The sequence below is a fragment of the Neofelis nebulosa genome, chromosome 11 (assembly GCF_028018385.1).
Source record: "Neofelis nebulosa isolate mNeoNeb1 chromosome 11, mNeoNeb1.pri, whole genome shotgun sequence".
Classification (NCBI taxonomy): domain Eukaryota; kingdom Metazoa; phylum Chordata; class Mammalia; order Carnivora; family Felidae; genus Neofelis; species Neofelis nebulosa.
Genome location: NC_080792.1, coordinates 72,962,041 through 72,986,482, shown reverse-complemented (window position 1 = coordinate 72,986,482; position 24,442 = coordinate 72,962,041). Strand labels below are relative to the sequence as shown.

At 50.4% G+C, this 24,442-nt stretch overlaps 1 protein-coding gene and 1 non-coding gene across 4 annotated transcripts; one reads left to right on the top strand and one right to left on the bottom strand.

Moving 5' to 3' along the window:
• Positions 1–275: 275 nt before the first annotated feature.
• Positions 276–22,473, bottom strand: SEC14L2 (SEC14 like lipid binding 2). Of its 3 annotated transcripts, none has more exons than XM_058690815.1 (12): positions 22,315–22,473; positions 20,100–20,175; positions 15,406–15,449; positions 14,944–15,003; positions 14,488–14,676; positions 13,355–13,450; positions 13,119–13,179; positions 12,406–12,489; positions 7,677–7,783; positions 7,432–7,571; positions 7,123–7,292; positions 276–1,801 (listed from the first exon to the last, which is right to left on the bottom strand). In XM_058690815.1, the coding sequence occupies exons 1-12, from the start codon at positions 22,366–22,368 to the stop codon at positions 1,671–1,673; spliced, it is 1,212 nt and encodes a 403-aa protein (XP_058546798.1). In that variant the 5' UTR covers positions 22,369–22,473; the 3' UTR covers positions 276–1,670. The 3 variants fall into 3 exon arrangements, with proteins under 3 accessions (XP_058546798.1, XP_058546799.1, XP_058546800.1); XM_058690816.1 differs by lacking the exon at positions 22,315–22,473 and adding an exon at positions 22,016–22,101; XM_058690817.1 differs by lacking the exon at positions 20,100–20,175 and having other exon boundaries at positions 22,315–22,467.
• TRNAK-CUU (transfer RNA lysine (anticodon CUU)) lies at positions 3,607–3,679 on the top strand. The gene has a single exon. It is a non-coding gene; the product is annotated as a tRNA-Lys (tRNA).
• Positions 22,474–24,442: the final 1,969 nt, after the last annotated feature.

Sequence of the window (24,442 nt, the reverse complement as noted above, 5' to 3'; positions counted from 1 at the left end):
AGTGGGGCGGGGCCTCCGCCCTGACCTTGAAGGCGGCCAGTAGCGCGCCCTGGTGCCCTTAACAAAGATGGCGGAAGACAGCAACGGGCTGGGCCAGCCTGGAGGCAAGCTGGCTGTTGGGCCCCAAGAGAAAGCGCGCGCCAGAGGGAAGTAACGGGTGACTTCTGCGCATGCGCCCCACCTATTGCCCGCTAGGTGCTGCTGAGGCGTAAATTTGCCGTTCTGAGGGAGGGGCAGAGAGGAGCGAGGCGGCGGGCATTGATTTCCACTTCCTGTGCACTGAATGTTGCTTTATTCATTGGTTAATTTTCCTAACAGAGCTTTGTAAACCGAGGTCGGGGTGACCCCTGCCAAGCGGTCTGGCTGCTGTCCACGCAGCCCAGCCCCTACTCAGTTTCACCAGACCATCTCCCCACTCTGGGCCGGGGCCTGGGTCTCAGAGGGAAAGCAGTCCCTGCGAGGGCCCAGGCGGGTTCGTTTTCCAGTGTTCGCTTGCAGGGCGTGGTGTTAAGTGCTGTGGTTGCCCCCAGGGTCCGTGCCCTCCAGTCGCCAAGCGCCCCCTGTTCGTCACTGTGGATGGAGGGGCTGGGGACCTGTGAGGCCGTTTGTGGCTGCCCCCAGATGCTGGCCCGGGCTTTGGCCCCCTGCCCGGGCAGCCTCCCCGCCAGACACCAGGAACCCGATGCACCAGCCGAATGCCTCCCACAGAGATGGGACTGCCAAAGCATTGCTGAGGTCAGTCAGGAAGCGGCCTGGCCGGCACCATGGGAGACTCAGACTGGGAAATGCACTCCCTGAGATCTGTTTTGAGCCCACTTGTCATTTTTGTGTGGGGTGCTCAAATGGAGAGTTAACTTGATGAGAGGCCGGCAGCACTGAAAAGGGGGGGTGGAAGCCTCAGGACTCACCCCCACCCCTAACCTCCCTGGCCCATCATGGAGCTGGGATCCCTGGAGGTAATTTTCCTGTGCTTTGTTTACGTTGGAGGACAGTGGCTGGGCACCAAATCTCACTGTCCTGAGAAGCTGAGTCACTGACAATCAGTAATTAAAGAGACAGCCAGTGGGTCCCAAGAATTGCAAAAATCTCAAGGTGGCCTTCCTGTCTACCCCTGAGTGGGAAGATCTACACTGACTCAGACCATCTTCTGAGACCTGGTAGGCAAAGCCAAAAGATCCCAGCCTTGGTGATAGAAAGTTTAGAAGAGTTTGTGACCCCCACCATAACTCTAGCAACCTGCTACCTTGCTATACTCCTCATTATGATCTAGACTTAACATTTTCATTTGGGAACAAGTTCCTCCCCTACAGCTGGCTTCCCTGAAGTGTTAGGTCTCAATCTCTCCCCCCTTTTCTAATTTCTTCCCTGCTGCCACCCCCATCTCCCCCCCTTTCACTTCCTGTCTCAGCTGTCACTGGACAGGTCAAGTTGGCACAGCTTATAGGATGGTAGACCCTGGGACTTCTTAGCAATTTGAGCGGCAAGGGGACCCTCTCCTGCTACTCTCCCTCTTCCTAATTCCGAAATGAAAGTTTCCCAAATCCAGCCCAAGGTCTTTCTTGTAGCCCAGTTTTTTGGGAGGCATCTGGATACTGGGCAAATGACTGCTACAAGGGACAGAAACTGACAGGGAGACACTGAGGGAGCCAGGCCTTCTGTGGGAGGAGGCATTACTTTGGGGTGACTGCCCCCAGCTGTTTCATCTTCTCTTCTGAGGCTTTGTCTGGAAGCAGGACCTCCACAGTGAAACTGACCTTCTTGGCATGAATGAAGCTGTAGGTATTGTCAAACCGCAGGACATCTGAGGGGAGGCAGAAAACCAGACATTCAGGCAATTCTAACAAAGGGCAGCGAGTTTTGTTGACTGAACAAGGCAGTGTGGTCCATAATGAGGATGAAGGTGGCATAAGCAATGGTCCTTCACCTTCTGAAACTTAAATCAAGCTGGGTTGACAAGATATTCACAGAGAGAAAAAAATATATGAGACGGAACATGCCGAGTGCCAGATGAGTGAGAGAGACAACCATATCTGTTAACAGCTTGGAAGGAGAGGGCCCTATTGACTGAAATCATGTAAAAAGGCTTTTCAGAGGTGTTAGAACTTGAACTGGGCCTGGAAATGGCAAAGCAGAATTAGTAGCAGCAGTAGTTGTCAAAATAATAATAGTTATGGGAAAATGCCTACTTATGTGTCTCAGCCCTGGCTCGGTAATCTATATATACTACTAGACTGTTGCTCCAAGTAACTATGAATTCAGTATTAATCCTGCTTTATAGGGTATAAAAAGGAGGTCACTGTGTCACATGGTGAGGTGATAGAGCTGCAATTTCCCTCTGGTCTGCATTGTTGCCTGCCTTGGGCCCTGGAAAAAGACGAGCCCTGTTCGGTTTCTGGCCAAGGCAAAAAATACACAGAATTTTTGAACCAGGAATTCATCCCAATGAATTTGTCCCAAATAAATGGACAAAGATGCTCATTTCGCCCCTGTTTGTAATCATAAATGATTAGGAAAACTCAAAGTGGGCATGCAGTTGGCAGAGAAGGCTTTGAAGCCTTGGCCGAGGAACAGACTGCTTTTAATCTAACCCTTTTTTTTTTTTTTTTTTGAGAAGTTGTTCCATTTCAGTCAAGTACCCCTTCAAGAGAACAGAGTGTGAGAACAAAAACACTCACTCTGCCGTTTCCCTATCCAGGACTTCTCTCGCTTTTCCCAGCAAAAATAAAAACTTAGAACAAGCCCCCCCCCCCCAAAAAAAAAGTATATTTAATCCTGAGAATTAACCTCTCCTCTTTCCTGCCCCTAAATAAAATACATAGTTTAGACCTTGAGTAGACACTCCACCCACACTTTTTTCACGGTATGAAGGAAGTATTACTCATTGATTTTCTCTCTGCACAGAGGTTTTTCAGAACCAGTAGTCCCTCCGGAAAGAGAGACACTGCCTCACTGTCCTGGACAACAGAGCCCTAGCAACTAGAATCAGTCATGCTAGAGGAAAGGTCTGAGCTCCTTGGACCAAGCACCAGGATCACGATGGCTCTGCCTTGTATGATATTTTGCTCTCAGAAACAAGGAAGAGGCTGTTCTAAGGCCCAGGCCCAAGGGAAGTGGAGTTCATGAACTACGTGGTTCATTTTGACACTAATCATGTACTCACAGGCCTGTAGGGCCCTCAGAGATCCTTCCAGGCTAAGGCTCCTCAACCTTTGTTGGGGAACTGGCCCCTTGAGAATCTGATGAAATCATACAACTTCAGATCCCCTGGACCCCATCATGGACCCTTGGGGGCAGGGGGTCCCAATGGGAAAGGCACCATTCTGAAGAGTCTCAGCACATGGGTGTAATCATGCCCTCTCGTTTATGTATGGAAACAAATATATATTCTAAATTAACTTCCTTTTATTTCTCCCAGTGGGAGATTATATTGCTTTTTAAATTATGTGTTTAGATGGGTTATATTATCCATGAATTTCATTTGAGAATAGAAAAGGGGATGTTAGACACTCTATGTTATAAAAGGGAGGTGGTTTGGTCTTTTAAGATTCACAGTCACATCTATGGGGAGTCCACAAACCCCAGATTAAGACCTCCTGCTCTAGGGGAGCCTGGCTGGCTCAGTTGGTAGAGCATGTGACTCTTAATCTCAGGGATGTGAGTTCAAGCCCCACGTTGGGCATGGAAACTACTTAAAAAATAAAATTAAAAAAAAAAAAGACCTCCTGCTCTAGCCCACTCCTCTCATTTTAAGAAGGAAAGCAAAAGCTGGGGTGCCTGGGTGGCTTAGTTAAGCAGCCAACTCTTGACTTTGGCACAGGTCATGATCTCACAGTTCGTGGGATCGAGCCCCACATAGGGCTCTGTGCTGACACTGCAGAGCCTGCTTGGGATTCTCTCTCTCCCTCTCTCTGCTCCACCCCTGCTCATCCTCTCAAAATAAACAAATAAACTTAGAAGGAGGGGGAGGGGGAGGGGGAGGAAAGCAAAAACTACTTAGAGACACCTGCCCAAAACACTTGGAGAGTTGGTGGCACAGGGGGACTCAGAAACCAAGCCTCCTGGAGCCTGGCTAGACTCTCTTCTCCCCAAGACTCTCTTCTCCCCAACACTGCCTGGAAGTACTGTTGAACCTTCATCTAGTCTTTTAGGTCTTCTAGACCATGTTAAGTACTCCTGGCAGACAAAGTCCATATCTTTTCTTCTGAATCTTCTTTCCAAGTATTCTACACTCAGGCCCTCAGGAAATTTTAGTTGAGAAAAAAAAATAAGTGAAATCAATTCAGACTTTGTTTCTCCTTCTCAGCCATTAAGTACACTTGGGCAAGGACCCGTGTGGCCTGGGGAGAATTAATGTGTTCTTACCACTGGAGGCTGGCACAGAGTTTTAATTTCTCCACTGAGCGATTATGTTCCACTTTGCAGGGGGTCACCTGGCTCTCCTGCATTCTCTCTGGGCTCAGGTCTAACCTGAGCCATGGCTCCAGACAACAGCTGATCCCACCTCATTGTCTTTACACCTGGGAGGTGGATGCTGTGACCTGCCTCTAATCCTCCTTGGAATGGACAAGAAACGGCAGTCAAGGCCCCACAGGCCGATAAACGTTCCATCTGGGAATGTATCCAAGAAGAGCTAAAATATATTTGGGATTTGCAAACCTAAGCCTGGTTATGTTATAAGGTTCCTGGTCCTCTCTCAGGCTGTGTCCTTCTGGTACTATAATTGGTAATGAGCACTGCTGGAAAATGGGTGGGGCACTGCTGTTGGCTGCATGAATTTGGGTAAATTACTTCCCTGGTCTGGGACTCCACTCTCTGTTCTGTAACGTCAGGGCAGACCTGATCATCTCTAGGATAGGCTATGGCCTAGAGATCTGGACCAGGACTCTAGGATTGCCTCATGTCCTCTGTCTTTCGGTGTTCATACAAGCTACTTTGTGGGAGAGGTGACATCCCTTCTCTATACCTCAGCTTCCCTGTCATTAAAAAAAATTCAAGTTGGGGCACCAGGGTGGCTCAGTTGGTTAAGCGTCCAACTCTTGGTTTTGGCTCAGGGCATGATCTCATGGTTTGTAAGATCGAGCTCTGCATCAGGCTCTGCACTGACAGCATGGAGTCCACTTAGGATTCTCCTCTCTCTCTCTCTCTCTCTCTCTCTCTGCCCCTCCCTGGCTTGCTCGCTCTTTCTTTCTCTCTCTCAAAATAAATAAAGTTAAAAAAATATTTTAAAAAATTCAAGCTTGGGGCGCCTGGGTGGCTCAGTCGGTTAAGCGTCTGACTTCGGCTCAGGTCGTGATCTCATGGTTCCTGAGTTTGAGCCCCACATCGGGCTCTGTACTGACAGCTCAGAACCTGGAGCCTGCTTTGTATTCTGTGTCTCCCTCTTTCTCTGCCCCTCCCCCACTTGTTTTCTCTCTCTCCCTCTCTCTCTCAAAAATAAACATTTTTACAAACTTTTTTTAAAAAATTGAAGCTTATATACAAAATACTTTATGCTCTGTGGATAATAGTATCTGGGCTGGTGTGCTAGGACTTGTTCTTACTGAAGCATGTAGTAATATGCCTTCTCCTCCAAGGACCTGCCTGCTTGCTCACTAACAAGAATACTCCTCCTCCGTGGGGAGCCATACCACAGAACATCTGAAGAAGGGGCTGTAGAGACTGAATATTGCCTGGCATGTGGGGAAGTACACGGAATCTGAGATCGGGATGATGTTGTGAGGCATCTGGGGGCTAGCTCAGATCTGCTAGTGATGCTACCCTAGAAATGGGGCACAGGGCTTCTCCCGTCTCCAACACCATCTCCAGGATGGCCCTTCTCCCTGCCAGGTCTTGCCCTAATAATAATAATGGTGACTACAGTGTGTTAAGTGCTTGCTGTACGCCAGGCATTATGCTAAGTGCTGCACAGACCTATCCCCATGAGGTAGAGAGTTTGATCCCCAGTTAGCAATCAGGAAACCGAAGCCCAGGGAGGCTGTCACTTGCCTAAGGACTAGTCTATAGTCATATCCAAGTGGCTTAATGATAAAGCCCTTGCTCTCATTGACTTTCCATGCCTGGCCCATTGGCTCTAATAGAAAGGAAACTGGAGACTGGAAGGGAAGTGTGTGTGTGTCTGTGTGTGTGTGTGTGTGTGTGTGTGTGTAGTTTTTCTACTTATAAATGTAGTACGTGGTCATTGTAAAATAACTATTTGCAGAACTCATGTAAAAAAATTAAAGCCCTCTATAAGCTTCTTACCATCTCAGAGATAACCACTATTCCCCAGAATTATTTTTAATATACATGTTTTTAAAAAAAGCAGAGTGTATACCATATGCTATGCTTCCTCTTTGTTTTTTTAAAACATGTACCAGATATCTTATGTGTCAATTGATTCCCTCTAATGTGTATATTGTGTTCCATATATGCATGGACCATAATTCATTTAACGAGATCTTATTAAGGCCATTTAGTTTATTGCCAGTTTCCCAGACTGCTAGGAACATCCCTGTACCTATATCCTTGTGTCTTTGTATAAACGTTCCTGTAGACTAAATTTCCAGAATTAGAATTGCTAAAAGGGAATTTTAATAGATACTACAAAGTTGAGTGAGGTCAAACACTTTTTCAAATGCCTGTTTGCCATTCTTATTCCTCTTGCCCAAACTTCCTATTCATGGTCTGTGCCCATTTTTTTGATCAAGGTGGAGATAAATGAAGCTCAGAGGGATCAAGACTGGGCTTTTCAGCATTGCTCACCCGGGGATCCCTGCACCCACCCAGGCAAGTTCTGCCTCTCTGATGTCTGGGGAGAGGAACATTCCCAGGAAATGTCTGATGACAGTCATAGATCCAGTTAGTCTTAAACCAGATAGCAAGTATTCTGAACCCTTGTGATCACCTAGCACCATGACTCATCTCTACCTGGGAGTATTTGGTCAGAGTCCCACCCTGCTACTAACCAGCAGGGTCACCTGGTCATTGTACCTGTCCAAGCCTAGGTTTCCTTATCTATGTCAGGAGAGGGTTGATCTGATGGAGCCCTATGTCTAGTTCTAACAGTCTGAGAGCATAAACCCATGGAGAAAGAGGGACCTCACAGGCAGGCAGCTAGGGCAGGGGCTCTAAGCCAAGACTTACAGATGCCAGGATCGCTGCAGGTGAGGGTCCCATCCTCAGGGACCAGGTGGGCATTGTACCTCTGGTTGGAAAGCACCTCCGTCATCTCCCCTGCCCGCTGCCGCTCCCCCATTTTGGTCTTCAGAAAAATCCCAAAACCGATGTCTGAACCATCTGACATGAACTGCCACCTGCAAGAGACATCCACCCATTGAGACGTGATTCCGTCCACGTGTGCACTCTCTGGGGTCCTGCCCCCAGGGCTTCTACCAGCCCGGCCCACCCACTGGCTCAAAGGGACAGGCTGCCTCCTAGGGTCCAGAGCACTACCTGAGGACACAGCCGGGGAAGAGGATCTCATACTCCACTTGGTGGGAGGAGCCACGAGAAATCTGCACACTGTGCTCATACTGCTGTTTCACTTGATCTCGCACATAATACTTCTTCGGAATGTCACCCCCGTAGTTGATCTAGAAGCAGAATACAGAATGAACTGGAATGGGCATTTGAGCCAGGCTTCCCGGGCGATCCCCTAGCCCTATGGGCTACGCGGCGGGGGGCATGCAGTCCCCTACCTTGGATTTGCACTTGGGGTCTCCATCAGAATCAGTCATGGTACCCCCATACTCCATAGGCAGCTGGTCAGGGCTGATATATTTCAGTAACACCTCCTTCCAGTTTGCTGGGCAGTAGAGGGAAGGAAGGAGAAAAAAAGGGTCACCACTAGGCAAGATTTCCTCATGGCCCTGGTGGTCAACACAAAAGAGGCAGGAAAAACCCTGTCTGCCCCAGGACGCAAAACACAGGCATTAGGAGTACACAGTATACACACAGATCTGCAGGGGATTCAGGAGGAACCATCACCCAGAGGATTGCCCTGCCCTGAACTAAGAATCAGAACACCTTGAGTCGTGTCTCCCCTGCCTCCGGCCAGTTGAACAACCTTGGGCATTGCTTCACTCTGAGCCTGATTCCTCCCACCTTGCAAGGCTTCAGTGGGGGGTGAAGTGAACTAAGTACTTGAGAAGATGCCATAAACTGTTAAGTGCCCTACGCACATCAGAATATATTATCACTCCTTGGAAGATGATACAAATACCTGCAGTGCAGGCAGAGGGAACAAAGAAAGGGAAGGGCATCCCACGTAGAGGGAACAGCATATGCATCAAGCAGGAGGGCCTGAATCAACATAATCTGTCCTGGGTAGACTGAATTCCAGGAGGGCACAACCCTGTGTCTCATCCCCTACTTTCATCTATACGAATCATGCTCAGTTGTGAGTTACTGAATGCACCACTGTAGAGTGGCCCTTGAAATGGGTTCCCTTGGCTTTACCCCAGCCACGACTTTACTTCTGCTGTTTTTCAGGCTGTCTAAGCTGCCAGTGACTCGCCCCCCCCCTTTTTTTTTTGTAAATAACCAAGCCCTTTCCTGACTTGGAGAGTTTGATTCTAGTGCAACCAATGCTGAGAACCAAATTCCTAACCTATTATCAGCCAAGTACAATATTTTGATGCTGGAAACCTTTCCATGCTGACTATATAGACCATAAATAGGCAGCAGCTCCAAGTCATGGGGTACAACCCAGTATCCTCTGTTGTTGGTACTGGCTGGAAGCCCACAGAGACTGTCCAGAGTCTCCCAACCCTCTGATTTCTAGGGTCCCAGGACCATGCAACTCCTATGACACAGCGTCTGTGGTTTGGGGAGTGATTTAATCTGTGCTTCTAAGCCTCACTGACCAACCCAAAATGAATGTCTTCCCTCCTCTGCTGAAGATCCTGTATCTTCGGAGACTGAGATGGGTTTGGTTGAAAGGGTTTCAGGTGTGGGTGGGAGAACAGACGGCACCTTCTCTACAGCTCTGCTGCCAGGAAACCCAACCACCGCATGCTCATGGTGGGTGGTAGCAGCAGAAAAGCCAAGAATCATCAGAGCCTTTTGCTCAGATTTTGTATGTCTTCCCCCAGCTCAGCTGGAGAGTTGGAATAAGGCCAAAAAGAACTTCCCATCTTACAGAGAGAGTAACTGAGGCAACAAGAAGCAGAACTTGTTGCTGTCAGAGTCAGGACCAAATCCCAGAAGTCCTGTACTTTCTAGAATGCTCCACGCTGCTCCCGGGGCTCATTAATACACATTGGGAAGATTTCCACTTTCAATGTGTTGCCTAATGGTGAACACTCAGAAACGTTCAGAATCTGTATTACCTACCCCTAAGTTCAACTCCACGGGTGGCATCGAGTCTGCCAGGAGCCAGTCCCAATCTACCTCTGTGGTCTTTTCTTCCCACCAACTTCACCTAATGTTCTGGTAAAACTCCGCTCCTCTCTGTCTGTGGCTGGCTTGATTCCTGTGTGTCTCTTGCTCCAGCTTCCCTCTTGTGCCCTGATGTTCTCCCAGCTCCCCAGCACATCTAATCCCTGCCGGGTGTGGTCCTGCCAACCTCATCAATCACTCTTCATTCTCCCTGGTGGGCTCCTCTGGCTCTGCCTGCCCTTGAGCTTGGACAGTCCCCAGGGCTGAGCCTCCACTCTTCTGTGGGCATCCTTTATCTACTCACAAGGTTTTAGTTGCTGCCTGTATTTGATAACTCCCGAATTTCCAAACTGGAGTTCTCTCCTCAGCTTCAGGCTCAAGTAACCCCAACATTTGTGTATCTCAGAGATTCCCCAAACTCAACATCAAGCTTATTCTTCCAGTTGTGTTCTCTAGGTGAACGAATTGTACCAGAATGATTGTGATATTCAGTCATTCATGCCAGACACCAGAAAGTCACTTCTAGATTTCTCTTCCTTCCTCTATCCAGTCGACTGAGTTCTGCTGTTTCACTTCCTAAGTAAGTCGCTAGTCCATCCTCTTCTCTCCATCCCTACTGCCACCTCCCCAGCTCAGGTTTGCAACACCTCTTGCATGGACTGTGGCCACACTGCAAATTGGTACCTGTGCTTTGCAAGCTTGCCAGTAAAATGTGTCTCCATTTGAAATCTGATCCTGGTTGGGGTGCCTGGTGGTGCAGTTGGTTAAGCATCTGACTCTTGATCTCAGCTCCAGTCACGATTTCACATTATGTGAGTTTGAGCCCTACATCGGGCTCTGCGCTGATAGCACGGAACCTGCTTGGGATTCTGTCTCTCCTTCCCTCTGCCCCTCCCCAGCTTGTGCTCTCTCTCACTCTCTATCAAAATAAATAAACTTAGGGGCGCCTGGGTGGCGCAGTCGGTTAAGCGTCCGACTTCAGCCAGGTCACGATCTCGCGGTCCGTGAGTTCGAGCCCCGCGTCAGGCTCTGGGCTGATGGCTCGGAGCCTGGAGCCTGTTTCCGGTTCTGTGTCTCCCTCTCTCTCTGCCCCTCCCCCGTTCATGCTATGTCTCTCTCTGTCCCAAAAATAAATAAAAAACGTTGAAAAAAAAAAAATTTAAAAAAAAAATAAATAAATAAATAAATAAACTTAAAAAATTAAAATATAAAGTAAAAATCTGATCCTGGTTAAGAAGATGGGGTACACATACACAATTCTACTTTGAATACTACTACATTGAATACTACTCAATGATGAAAAAGAATGAAATCTTGCCATTTGCAACAACGTGGATGGAACTGGAGGCTATTATGCTAAGCGAAATAAGTCAGAGAAAGAAATATATTATTTGACTCATATGTGGAATTTGAGAAACTTAACAGATGATCATAGGGGAAGGGTATGAAAAATAAGATAAAAACAGAGAGGGAGGCAAACCATAAGAGACTCTTAAATACAGAGAACAAACTAAGGGTTGATGGGGGTGGAGGGGTGGGGGAAAATGGGTGAGGGGCATTAAGGAGGGCACTTGTTGGGATGAGCACTGGGTGTTATGTGTAAGTGATGAATCACTGGAATCTACTCCTGAAGCCAAGACCACTGTATGTTAGCTAACTTGAGCATAAATTTTAAAAAATAATAAGGGGCAGCACCTGGGTGGCTCAGTCGGTTAGGCGTCCAACTTCAGCCCGGGTCACGATCTCATGGCTCGTGAATTCGGGCCCCACATCGGGCTCTGTGCTGACAGCTCAGAGCCTGGAGCCTGCCTCAGATTCTGTGTCTCCATCTCTCTCTCTGCCCCTCCCTCACTCACTCTGTGTCTCTCTCAAAAATAAATAAAAACATTAAAAACATTTTTTTTTTAAATAATAAAATAGGGGCACCTGGGTGGCTCAGTCGGTTAAGCGTCCGACTTCAGCTCAGGTCATGATCTCACGGTTTGTGGGTTTGAGCCCTGCGTCGGGCTCTGTGAGCCTGGAGCCTGCTTCAGATTCTGTATCTCCCTCTCTCTCTGCCCCTTCCCTGCTTGCACTCTGTCGATGTGTCTCTCAAAAATAAATAAACATTAAAAAAAATAATAAAATGGCTAGAAAGTTAATTAATTAATTAATTAATTTAAGAATCTGATGCCAGTACCTTCCCTGCTCAGAATCTTCCGTGGTTCCCAGTGGCCTGTAGAGTCATGTCCAGGCTTCTCAGCATGGTGCCCTGGATTCTCTGTGCCCTGGCTCTCGGCCCCTCTCCAGTGTGGCCCCTCTCTTGTCACACCCTGCCGTGCTCTCTACAATTGCCTAAACCACGGTGTGTAAGGTCTTTCCTCAGTGCTGTTCTTTCTGCCCAACAGGTTCCTGCCTGGCATCATCTTGCTGCCTCTTAACTCATTCTGTAGCACTCAGGTGAGGTAGGCATCTGCTCCTTCCTGGGTCAGAAGAAGGTGAGTGTCCCTGCTCAGTGTCCCCACCCACTTGCTTTCTCTCTTTTACATGTAATGTGTTGCCTGCATCTCCCTTCCCCAAGAGGGCCTGGAGCTCTTCAAGGGATTCTATCTTACTCATCTTTGTCACCTAATCCAGGGGGCCTGGCACACAGTAGGTGCTCATCAAAGGAAGCAACTCCTAGTTGCCCCTAACTGAAAGCAACCTCTGCTCCTGTTTCCTCCATGCACCTTCTCTCTGCTGTTTCTAGTACCTTTTCTAGCTTGTATCATCGCTTTCTCTCTAAAGGTCTTCTCTCTCCTATTACCCTGTAAGCTCCTTAAGGGCAAGACTGGTATTTTGTTCATCTTTGCATCTACAGTGCTGAGATCAGTACTTTCTTCTAGAGTGTCTGAGAGAAAGCGTTCTTATTAAAACAGAAAGGCAGACCCTAGCCCGGCCCCTACTTGCTCCTGGGTCTCACTGCTACCAAACCAGCAGAGGAAGCCTTCACCTTAGATACATCTAAAGCTGTCCCCAGTTTGGCCCACAGAGCATCCAGTGGCATTGAGAAGAGTCTGGGCTACTCACCTCCCAGGACCATGATCTTCTTGCGAGTGTCCTCACTCAGGAAGGGCTTGATGAGGTTATAGGCCACAGGAAACAGCTTGGGGGCTGGAACAGAGACCAGGCAATGTGAGACCGGGAGCAAGGCTCACTTTGTCCCTAACAGTGTCCTCCACAGTCCCTTGTGTCAGGCCACAGGCTCCCCAGTGCTGTGGAGCCCACACAGCCCAGGGTGTGAGGCTTGGCACAGGCACCTCTTTGACATCCAGCTTCCCTGTCTAGAAAGTGGGTATTGCCTTCCTATCTCACCCGTCTGGCTGGCTCCAAGGAGGTAATAAATCCTACAAGCTTTGTGAATTGTAACCCAGTCTGCATATGTCAGGGGTCCCCAGATCCCCTCCTCTGGCTCACCCCATTCTACTCCCCTGGACCTGTCCCAGTAACATTTTGGGCCCCTCTTTCCCATTTGACTTCATCACAGATAGTTCCCAACTTACCTTTATATTTTTTTAATTGTTTTTTCAACATTTATTTATTTTTGAGAGACAGAGAAAGACAAAGCATGAGGAGGGGAGGGGCAGAGAGACAGGGAGACTCAGAATCTGAAGCAGGCTCCAGGCTCTGAGCTGTCAGCACAGAGACTGACACAGGGCTTGAACCCACAAACCATGAGATCATGACCCAGGCTGAAGTCAGACACTTAACTGACTGAGCCACCCAGGCGCCCCTCAACTTACCTTTAACAACAAAAAGACGCTTCAGTGTCTCGGGATAGTTTTCCTCAAACATGCAGAGAAACTGTGGAAACAAATCACGGAGTCTAGAGGGCCCAGACCTCTGTACCAGGGAGGCGGGCCCTGCCTCCTTCAGGCTAGACTCCGCCCCCATCACCTCACCCACAGAGCATCCTAGCAGAGGGGCTCACTCCTACTTTTTCTCCTCCTCACAGCCCCCTCCCAGCCCTGCTCCTCACCTCTCCATAGGCCTCCACCGCAGGCTTCCAGAGATGCTTGAGGCCAAGACCCTCGCAGTCATAAATCAGGGTGACTGTCTCCACCTTCTTCCCCATCTGCAGAGGACAGAGGAGCAGAGTCACATCAGGCTTCTGCAATGCAGAAGCCCACGCCAGTTCAGGGCATTTGCTGATTTGGTCATGGGCCCAGATCTGGACAGGGCCATACCAAGGGCCTTCCATGTTGAAATAATCACCCCCAGGCCAGAATTGTGGCCTAGGCTAGTCACTCTTCCTGCCTCGGTGTCCCTGTTCTTGTCCAGTAAACAACTGGGTGGATCTAGAGTCTCTCTGAGGTCCCTTCTGTTCTGCAGTTTGACCTGGTGCCCCCCCTTCCTCTGTGTGCAGCACCTGGTAGTGTTCAGTCCGTGGGGCCTCGTTGGGCAACTTTTCTGGTGAGCAGGCATGGAGACTCTCCATCCAACCTAAGCCCTTAAGGGTACATGCCCACCTAATGATTCTCTGTGTCCCCAACCTGCAGGATCTCTGCACACACTGGGCTCTCAGTGCATGTTTGTGAATGACGGTGTTGGAGTGTTCCCAAATTTATCACATCATTTCACTGGATCCTTATGATAGCTGAAGAGGAAGGCAGAAGAGATGGTCAGTGTGGCTCCAGCTCTCCCTTCAGTCTTTTTCTTAGAGAGGGAATCACCTGTCCTCACCTTTTTGTTTTGAATACAGACTCTGAGCTCATCTCACCAGTGGTACCCAAACACTTGTCCGAGGACAGGCTGGTCCATGACAAAGATTTTACTGGTGCCCAGATGAATGAGAAAAACAATGATAATGTAATAAATTTCTTCAATTTAAAGGACTGCTCTTTATTCTGAGATTATGCCATTCCTATAGTTTTGGCGGCTGATTATGGCAATAGTAGCTGGTACACTTTCTTTTTAAGTCCTTACTTGGAAAAATAAAAATTTGGCAATGTATGTCAGTCCCCAAAACTTTGTAATTTCACTCGTCTGTGAAATCCAAACGTCTGGGCCCCAGTCCTGAAGCTGTGCTTAAATCCCTGTGTGATATGCCTGTTTCTGCTTGAACACCTCTACTGTGATGAACTCATTTTCAACCGTGCTAAGCCCACTTGCCTTTTCGGTCTGGCGGACACACTCCTGAAGAAGCCGCTCACAGTCCCGCATCTTGGTCTTGAGCAAGTCCTGCTTGGAGGCTGAGAGGAGCAGACCCTTGGCATCCAGAGGTCCAATGACATCGTACCAGACGGGGCAGCCATCCAGGTCATAGCCACACATGCCCCCTGACAGATACTGTTGGACCACCTGGGCAAAAACATAGAGGAGGCACCTGGTCAGCAGGCCCAGGGCAGTCGTGCCTTCCTTGTATCCCAGGGCCTTCCCAGGGGTTCATCAAGCTCTCCCTCCATAGCCTTCTCCTGGGTGCCAATAGATAACCCACCCTGGGAACCACTGGGGCTCACTTAGAATTGTCAGACCTTTCCTCTGAAGGTCCCAGTCCACCAATTTCGGGCACAGATTGTGGGTCTAACAGACCCAACGTAGGGATGGGGCAAGATCATTTGTCCTCACCTCTGGAGGCTGCCAGCTCATGATGTTGTCAATGTCCTTTTGCTTTCGGAACTCCACGTGCTGCAAACACACAGTCAGGGCTTTAAAAGAGCAGGAGTGGGGGGAACCCTTAAGGGGTATCTAGCAATAGATGACAGTATGAAGAGGCCACCATCACATCTCAGGTACGTCATGAGAAGGCAACTGGCAGGAATGGAAAAGAAGGCACTGCATGGTTTAGAGGTCTGGGAAGAAGGGATTATAATTCTTGGCTGGCCCAGAACTATTAAAGTTCTGTGTTTCCAAGAAAGGGAATGCACTTTGTCACAGAGGTATAAGGTAACAATTGTCAGCTAATACTCAGATATGTCACACAAGCCAAAAGCTGTGATTGGATGGGCAGGGTGGGCAAAAGAAGCACAGTGTGATTCTGACAGGCAGGAATGGAGGCAACAGTGGGATATGAAGCCAAATGGATCTCACCTTCCGGAGCATGGCTTCAGACTTCTGCAGGTCAAAGTTTCTAGCTGTAACAGGGAAACGTGATTAGGGTTAGACCAGCAGGCTGGGCATCCAAGGACAGGGAGATTTCCCTATTCCCACGCAGGGGCTGACTCCCAGATCACCCCACAAGCAGAAGGTAACATGAAGACCTTCACTGGGTGCTTCTGGAACACCACAGTCCCTGAAGGTCAAGGATCAGGGCAGGTGGCTAGAGCCTTGCAACTTCAGGATTAAAAGAATTTTACCCTAGTGGATGCAATAGGTGAAAGATCTTATCTTCTCTCATGGAAAGTAAACCCTGGACCCCTTTATCATTCTGCCTCTCCAGTTACACAAAGTTAATCTTCATGGCCTAACATCCAGTTCTGAGAACTTGATCCACAGTTCAAAGATGAGCATAGTTGCCCCACAGTCTGGGGTGGATCTGGCAGAACATCCCAGTAGGATAGAGTTGATGAGCCTCGAGTCAACCTGCCTCGAGTCAACCTTGCCCTATCTTCAAAGGATCCATGCATACCCTAATGAGACACAGAGGGCCCTCCTCCCACGGTTCCTGGAAAGCTTCAGAATTCAAGTTCACCTGGGCCAAGTCTTCATTTCATGTTCCAACCCCAAGTCGTTCTGCTCAAACTTGAACACAAAGACCTCATTACCCCAAATGCCACCTCCTTCCAGGTAATCTGCACTGCTATTTGCACTCAGCCCTCATTGTTACACTGAGGTCCACAGCCGGGACACTCAGAAAATAGGGTCGCTTCCTCAGTCATGTGACAGCCTCTTCAATACTAGTGAACTCTGTGCTGCCACCTGAGTCCTCTCGGCTATCATGTTGCCCATCCATGGATCCTTTCTCTAACCATTTCTCACAGCCCAGTTTCAAGTCCATCTACAGAACTTCCCTTTAGGGGCGCCTGGGTGGCGCAGTCGGTTAAGCGTCCGACTTCAGCCAGGTCACGATCTCGCGGTCCGTGAGTTCGAGCCCCGCGTCAGGCTCTGGGCTGATGGCTCAGAGCCTGGAGCCTGTTTCCGATTCTGTGTCTCCCTCTCTCTCTGCCCCTCCCCCGTTCATGCTCTGTCTCTCTCTGTCCCAAAAATAAATAAAAAACGTTGAAAAAAAAAATTAAAAAAAAAAAAAAAAAGAACTTCCCTTTAGATGTTTCCCAGTTTGCCAGTGCCCTTCTTAAAGTGTGCTGTCCAGGCACACCTGGGTGGCTAAGTTGGTTGAGCATCTAACTTCGGCTCAGGTCATGATCTAGTGGGTTGTGGGTTCGAGTCCTGCGTCAGGCTCTGTGCTGACAGCTCAGAGCCTGGAGTCTGTGTCTCCCTCTCTCTCTGCCCCTCCTCCGCTCATGCTCTGTCTCTGTCTCTGTCTCTGCCTCTCAAAGATAAATAAACATTAAAAAAAAATTTTTTTAAATGATAAAGTAAAGTGTGCTGTCCATAACTGAGCACAGCACCAGGTGTTGTCTACCCTTCTCCAACAAAGCCTAAGAAATTTCTCTTAACTCAGATGGAGCTTACAGTCAACAGAAACCCCCAAATCCTTTTCAGCTGTGCTGTTGGGAAGCCTCCATCCCATATGTTGTGAGGTGGTTTTCTGGACCCATCCCTATCAGATTTTCTCTTGTTACAATCAGCTTCACTTGATCCTTTAAAGAGTTTTTGAGATCCAGACTCTTATCAATTTTGCCAACTGACCTATGAACTCTGCCTCCCAGCTGCATGTCCTCTGTGGATCTGATTGGTATCTAGAACTGCTGACAGCCCTGGAAGCTGGGCCAGACAGGCTGCCCTCTGGACTGTCACCTTAATCACTGATCTCTGGGAGTGGCCGAGCACATTCCCTGACTCTGCTATCATGAAATCCAGTCCACGCTCCTGCACCCAAAGGGTATATCAAGAGATTTGACCAATGCCACCCCTCTCGTTGGTGCTGGACACACACTGGTGAACAGCCTTTGCTCTTAGGAAGTTTCTTCTGATGGCCACCCTTTACGTGCCATCATGGCAGCAAGGGGGCGGCTTTTAGAGGAATATAATCTGGGTTTGCCTCTCTGCCCCTCCACTTTCTCGCAGCTTGACCTTGCACAAGATACTGCACATCTCTGACTGAATCATCTAATGATCTGGAAACACATGAAAGATGCAAAGCAACATGCTATCATGATGGGGGAACCCAGCTGGTCTGTGAAGGAGTGGTAGTGAACTGTGAGCCCCCTTATCTCCAGGTGGCTCTCCAGTTAACCGGTATCTGCAAGAATCCAACATCTAGCGTCTTCTTTGAGGGCGCTCCCTAATATCTGCCAGAGTCCAACATCCAGCGTCTCCTTTGAGGGCCCTCCCCAACTTGCCACTTGGCCCTGACTGCCTCCCCATGCCTGCTGAGTCGGGCCTCTCCAGAGCTCCTGCTGCCCTAGTCAGGGGCAGCTCAAAGCATGGCTTAGGGCACTGTCAGAGAAGCTGGTCCAGGAGTAGCTGTCCTGGGTTCTTATCTGATCACTTCCTAGTCCTAGTGAAGAAGACTCAGACATCCTTTGCCCCCACCCCGCATGCGCGCGTGCGCACACACACACACACACACACACACACACAATATTTCTACCACCTCCTCGTTTTCATCTGGCCACCTGACCCTGTACTGAAGCAGTACAGATTCGTGTGCCTGCCCTCAGGGCTTGGGGCCAGCAGAAAACTCAACCCATGTGAGGGGAAGGGGCCAAGAGTAGAAGCCCGAGTTCACACCTAGGTTAGAGAAAGACATTCTGCTGGCATGCTCCTTGAAAATGTTTCCTTTAGAATCAAAGGTAAGAGGGAAAATGTTTCCTTAAAAAAAAAAAAAAAAAAAAAAAGGCAACAAAAACCGTAATTGAAATTCATAGCAGAGTCTGACCCAGCCTGAGCTCCTGCCCAGGAAATGTGAGGCACAAAGGGCAGAGGAGACACTTCCTCTGTCTGAAGAGGCAGAGCCTGTCTTCAGAGGGCAGCTGTGGCTTCCTAGAGAGACTGCTGGCCTGGGAGTCTGGGGCCCTAGGTTTCTGCCCTGATTCTGCTTCTCATTAGCTGTGTGCCTTCAGGTAAGCGCCTTCCCCGCTCTGAGCCTCAGTTGTCTTAACTGGCAAATGAGGATGACTATACTCTTCTGTATGCCTGCAAAGAGAGGGGTTATCCAAGGACTAGGGAGTTGGGAATGCCTGGGAAACCAAGTGCCAGGAGCCCAGGTGGCCTTCTCTTAGATAAAAGAGCTGTGTTATTTTGTTCATCTCTCTGAAACCACACGTCTCTACCTAACAGCAGCTCGGTGGGGTGTTTGATCATCTTACAGCTGGCTCTTTAAGGCAGCACATTCTTCCCACACTGCCTACCCGCCCACTTCTAGCTAAGCCCCTTCAGCAAAACATCCTCCACCCCTGGACTGAGGCCATTGAGCCCCCACGCCGCCCCTTCACCCAATCCAAGTGGGCTGATGGTGGTGCTGGTGGGGTGGTCACAGCTCTTTTTGGGGGAAAGGGCAAGTGGCACTTCCAGAGGCACACAGGGCCCTGTGTGGCTTCCCTGGCTGCACCTACCATGGGATACATACTAGTACCTTTTCTGGACAGAAAAGGAAAATACATCTTTTCACCTGTCCCAAGACCCGTAAGGTATGTACATGTGTGTCTGTATCTATAAATAAATAATCAGGCATGATTTGTACTTTAATATTTGGGGCTATGATTCTACATCATAATTGAATCTCTGCCAGTCTAACACAGTGGAATTTTCTCTATTATTTCAGTGTCTGCTAAGAGAATTTCTATAAAGAAAAAAAAAGTGTGTCACAGGAACCAGAGAGGGTAGCACATGCATTGAACCACAGGAGGAAAAAAAGGGAAAAAAGAAAGGAGAGATTTCAGGAGTTGGGGCATGGAGCTGAATTGGACTCTGAAGCTAGTAGAAACATGTACATTTCATCACCACACACAGAGTTCTGTCATGTTACATCCTGTAATAGGCAAGGCACCCTGTCTGGTCCTGTTCTAGCAGAGAGGAGCCTAAAGCAGATGTGTGCCCCTGGCCCACACGCCACAGCCAGACCAGGGCAGAGTTAGAGCTAGAACTTGAGGCTCTGGAGCCTAGTAGTGGCCTGAGGGCAGTCTTGTCAACCTAGGTTTGGCTGAGTGCTCCCACGTTCCCCGTGCACTCTGCCCCTCCTTCAAGCTGCCTAAACTGCTGGCAGCAGGTGGCTTGCCATCCCAAGAGGTCACAGAGGGGGCCGGCCTCTCCCAGGGGCCTGCACTCTGGTTCTAAACTTGGCTCTGCCTCTGACTTCTCACATGGCTTGGTCTTCCTAGGCTTTTCTTCAACCCATTTCCCCAAGTCCATCGGGAGAGTGCATTTATCAAATGGATGGAAAGGGCACTGGGCTGGGAGTCAGCCCGCCAGTTCTAGTCTTCTCTCTGCCTGTAATTCAAGCACTGTGTGACTTGGAGCAAGTTACTTCACCTCTCTGAGCCTCAGGGTTGTTATCTACCCAATAGGAGGATCAAGGTTATACAATTGCCAAGAGCCCTTTGGGTTCTAAAGGTTGAATTCTCCGGATTCTCAGATTGCCAGGGGCAGGGTTTCCAGAGTGTACCATTCTGTTACCCAGGACAAGCCCCTGCCCCAGCCTCCCACAGCCCCGATTCCCTCACCTCGGAGCCAGCGCAGGAGAAAATAGTCATCTGGATTTGGCAGAGTGGGCAGCACATCCTGGACATTCTCCCGAAACTGTAGGGAGAGGCAGTAGGGTGAGTGGCAGGTCCCACCCCAACCACCCTCTGCTGGGGGCTCTCCGCAGGGACTTTGCTAGACCTCTCTTCAATACGGGTCAACTTGTAGACACTGGCTGAGCACATGGGCTGCATAGTACACTCTGCTGCCTCAGTGGATAGCAAGGAGGAGGCAGGAAGGAAGTAAGACACTACCTCTGCCTGGCTGTGTGCACTTCCACTCCAGTGTGGCAGGTGGGCATATGTGTTCCCAGCTGTGATAATAGACACTCTGGCACATGCCACAGTAAAAGCTATCAGTTTGCCAAGCGTTCCCTGTGTGCCCAGCACTGAACTTGGCATTTATCTTATTCATGCCTCACTCAGAGTCCCTGGAGGTTTCACTGTCCCTATTTTACAGATGAAGAAATTAGAGCTCAGAGAGGCTAAGTAACATTCCCAAGGCTGAACAGCTAGTAATCAGCAGAGCTGGGATGCAAACCCAGGTCTGTCCGAGGCCAGACAGCACACTCTTGCCACTGTAGTCTTCTGCCCTTTAGTAATGGACTGGTGAGCAATGTGCTGGGGGAGCAGAGGAAGAGAAAAGTTTGATTATGACCGGCCCAGGAAGACAGTGGTCTCATATGACTTCAAAAAAATGGCAATTTGCATTGGGCTAGAAGGACTTCAAAGGCAGCAGGAGGAGGGAGGAGGGCAATCCAGGTGGAGGGAACAGTTCCAACAGGAAGCCATGAAGGGGGAAAGTGCAGGGAGTGCCAAACAAGGGATGTGGACATCCACCTCCAAGTAGGTGAGCACACCCCCACGTGCTCTCCCCATGCCTCCTGCTCCTGGCCACTCACCTTTCCCTACTCACTGACCTTACAGGACAGCCCAGAGGGGACCAATGAGGACCTGCCACCTCCACCCCTTGCCTAGGTCAGCCAGGGACTTGAACCATCCCATCCCATCCCATCTCCCAGACTCCCAGACTCCCAGGGGAACTGCTCATCCAGGGCCCAGGCACGAAGCCACCCCTCACCAAGGACCCTACCCAGCCCCTGGTTTCCAGTTTAATCACCACCTAATCCCTTCTCTGCCTGACTTCCCCTGCAGGTCAGCAGTAAAACCTGAAACCTCCCTATCCAGCCTCCCTGGGATGGGGGAGGCCCAGCCTGGGGCAGAGCCTTCATGGGGTTGATGCCTCAGCCCACTGCCATGGCAGGAGACATCTGGCCCCCCACCCCCTGTCCAGCGATGGAAAACTGCTCAGCTGTGAAGATTCCAAACCTTCGGACCAGACCCAATGGGTCTGCTCCCAGAGCAGCCAACCTCCCCTCTCCTCAAGGGCAACAAAAAGTAGATTCAGTTGGTAGAGAGGGGGTCCAGCTTTCAAACTGCTGCCCCCTCCTCTGCCCAGGCGCCAAGGCAAAGCCAGGCTTACCTTCTAGCCTTCTGAAGAACATCTGCCCCAGTCCCAGGGAGGGGCCTGGATTGCAGGACAAGGGAGGGCTGGTCTGAGCTCAAACTAACCTCAACCCAGTGAGTCGCTGATAGGATTCCAGCCTTCACATGAGGGTGCTCCCTTCAACATCATCGGGTCCAACCCCTCCCTCACTTCGTTTCATCAAGGAGCACACAGAGAAGGACGGGTTTTGTCCAAGGTCGGCAGAGAGACTTGGTGCCCCAGAAAGGGCTCTCCAAGTATCCTCAAGAGCTGTCAGGGCCCTGTTCAGGGTGCCGCTGCCCCGTAAGAGGAAAACCTCCCGGAAATGGAAGGAAACCTGGGGCCCTGCCCCAGCCCCCAGGGCCCGGCTGCCAGTCTTGTGAATGAATATTGCCTTTGTGCCCTTAGCTACCTCCGAGGGCTTCCAAGCAACCACTTCTTCCCAGGTGGCACCGCCAAGGTCTCGCTCGGGGCTGAGGCTGGGGTGGCCAAACTTCCCTGGGGCCTCCTCGGCGGGGGGGGGGGGGAGGGAGGGGCAGGCCTCGGGGAGAGGGGCGCGAGGCGCCAGGTGCTGCCGGCCGCAGCTCCGCCAGCCTCCCGCCGGTCCCGCACCGTCGCTCGCCCCCCGCCCAGTTCCTTCCCAGCTCTCAGCTGCCGGAAGGTGAGGCCCCGGGCCGGGGGGGCGGGGGCCGGGCCAGGATGAGGACTCACCTTGGCCAGCGCCTCCTTCTGCTTGGGGCTCAGATCGCCGACTCTGCCGCTCATCGTGGCTCGGGCGCGGGCGCGGCGGTTGCTGCAGCTGATGGAGCACGGGTCGCTCTCTGCCGCCGGAGTAAAGTCCCAGCCTTTTGCCCGGGCCTCGGGGCTGGCCGCCAAGCCCCGCCTCTTAAAGGATCCCGAGGGGTGGAGTAGGGAGGGATGCGCTGGGCGCGGGAGCCTCTGGCGCGTTGCCCTCTATCCTCCTGAAGTCGGAGACCCTGGCAGGAGGCGACCAGGAGTGCCCCACCCGGGCCGAGGTCAGTGGACATTAGAGGGTCAGGAAATCTGGGTTCTGGTCTCAAATTTATCCTTAGCTCCCCTGTGACCTTGGACGAGACACCTGACTCTCTGGGCCTCAGTTTCCCCATCTAGGTGCTATCTAATGACCTCTCCTGCAATCAGACCCCATAGGGCAGAACCTCACTGCCCCAGATGGTGGAGAGCTTGCCTGGTGCCGCTGTGGAGGGCCAAGTCCTGAAACCTAGACATCGCCCTCTGATGAACCATGGTATTGGCCATTTCTCTCTGGAGCCCCTGCCCTCTTTCTCTTTGCCATTGGTTTTGGACCACTGCTGCCAACCAGCTTGGGGCCTCTCAGTGTTGACAGACTTTTCCCTCCACCTGTGAGGCAGGCAGGCCTAGGGAACAAGGAACCACAGACCAGGTCTCCCAACCCAGGGCCCTGACCTCTGCTTCTGACCTTCCCAGCTCTCCAAGAGCTGCTCCTCAGCAGGCAGAGAGGAGTGCTTCCTCTCTGGGAATCAGAAGTCCTGGGTTTGAATCCTAAATCCTCCTCTTCTGTCTGTCAGACTTCAGCAAGCGACTTCACCTCTGTGCACCCAAGCTTCTTCATTCATGACATGGAGGTGATGATCTGGATTTCAAGTCAGCTTGAGAGCATCAAGGGAGCTAACGTATATAAGTCACTCTGTGCCTTATGCACTCAAGTGCCTAACAAAGGGGTTGCCTCTGTGACCACTCCCTAGTCTGCCCTGCACACCTCTCTTTGCCGCCTGCCTGGCCAGGCTTTGGCCTCTGGGTGGGGATGTAGGGTGGACATGGAGGAAGCCACAGTAAAGCCACCGCTCAATGAAAGCAGGCCTGCTATCAGCTTATCTGCTTCCCCTGCTTCTGCCCAAGGGCCAGAGCTCTGGGTTCCTATAATTGCGAGTCTGACTTGTGTGATGGATGCTTCAGTGCCATCTGACTGTCTTGCCATGTCTGACAGCCCCTTCCTCATACAATGAAGCCCTTTCCTCCTTTCTGTGCTCAACAGCCTCCTCCCTCTGTCTGCCCCCTCCTGCCTCCCCCCCCCCCCATAACACACACACTATATACTCTCTTCCTACCTCTGTGGTAGCAGCTGCTCACATACCCTGGACCATTCTTTCCTCCTACTGTGTGCCAGGCCCTAGGTACTATTCTGAAATGAATCAGACACCATCTTGCCTCCCAAAGATAAGATATAGGCACCATCACCTAGAATATAGGAGCAAGATAAATGTTCCAAACAGAACAAGTGCCTGGGAGGTTAAGGAGGAGAATTTGCTTTGGGTTGTAAGAATCCTAGAAGGCTTTGTGGAGGGAGAGACATTGGAGCTGCACCCTAAAATATGGGGTAGGGAGGAAATGGAAAGGAAATCCATTCATTCCATGCTGGCACAATGGCGTAAGCAAAGTTCGGGTGGTTGATGGGAAGCATGGCTCCTGCCAGAGAGGAGGGGAGAGGAAGAATAGGCAGGAGGGACTGGCAGCACCACAGTGTGGCCCTGCTTAGTAGCATCGGCCCTGCTACACCGTGAGGTCCTTGGGCACACCGTCCTGGCTTACTTATCTCTGAACCCCCACAAGCCCCCTACCCTCAGCACAGCATCCTATACACAGGGGCTGTTCAATAAATGTATGCTGAATGAATGAATGTGAGAAATGCTCCAATAGGCATGGAGCCCGGTGCTGAGGGAGCCCAGGGAAGAAGATCTAAGCACAGATCATTCAGGGATCAGGCAGCTCACCTCACTTGACAGCTGTGGAAACCGAAGCCCAGAGAAAGCACGACCCCAAATCGTTAGCGGCGTGACAG

Excerpts from the sequence above, each read along its gene's own strand:
- SEC14L2 (XM_058690815.1), bottom strand. The coding sequence starts at position 22,368 with ATGAGCGGCAGAGTCGGCGATCTGAGCCCCAAGCAGAAGGAGGCGCTG. Across the intron at positions 20,176-22,314 it reads AGAAGGAGGCGCTGGCCAAG|TTTCGGGAGAATGTCCAGGA; the intron begins GTGAGTCCTCAT and ends CTCTCCCTACAG. Across the intron at positions 13,180-13,354 it reads CGGTGGAGGCCTATGGAGAG|TTTCTCTGCATGTTTGAGGA; the intron begins GTGAGGAGCAGG and ends TTGTTTCCACAG.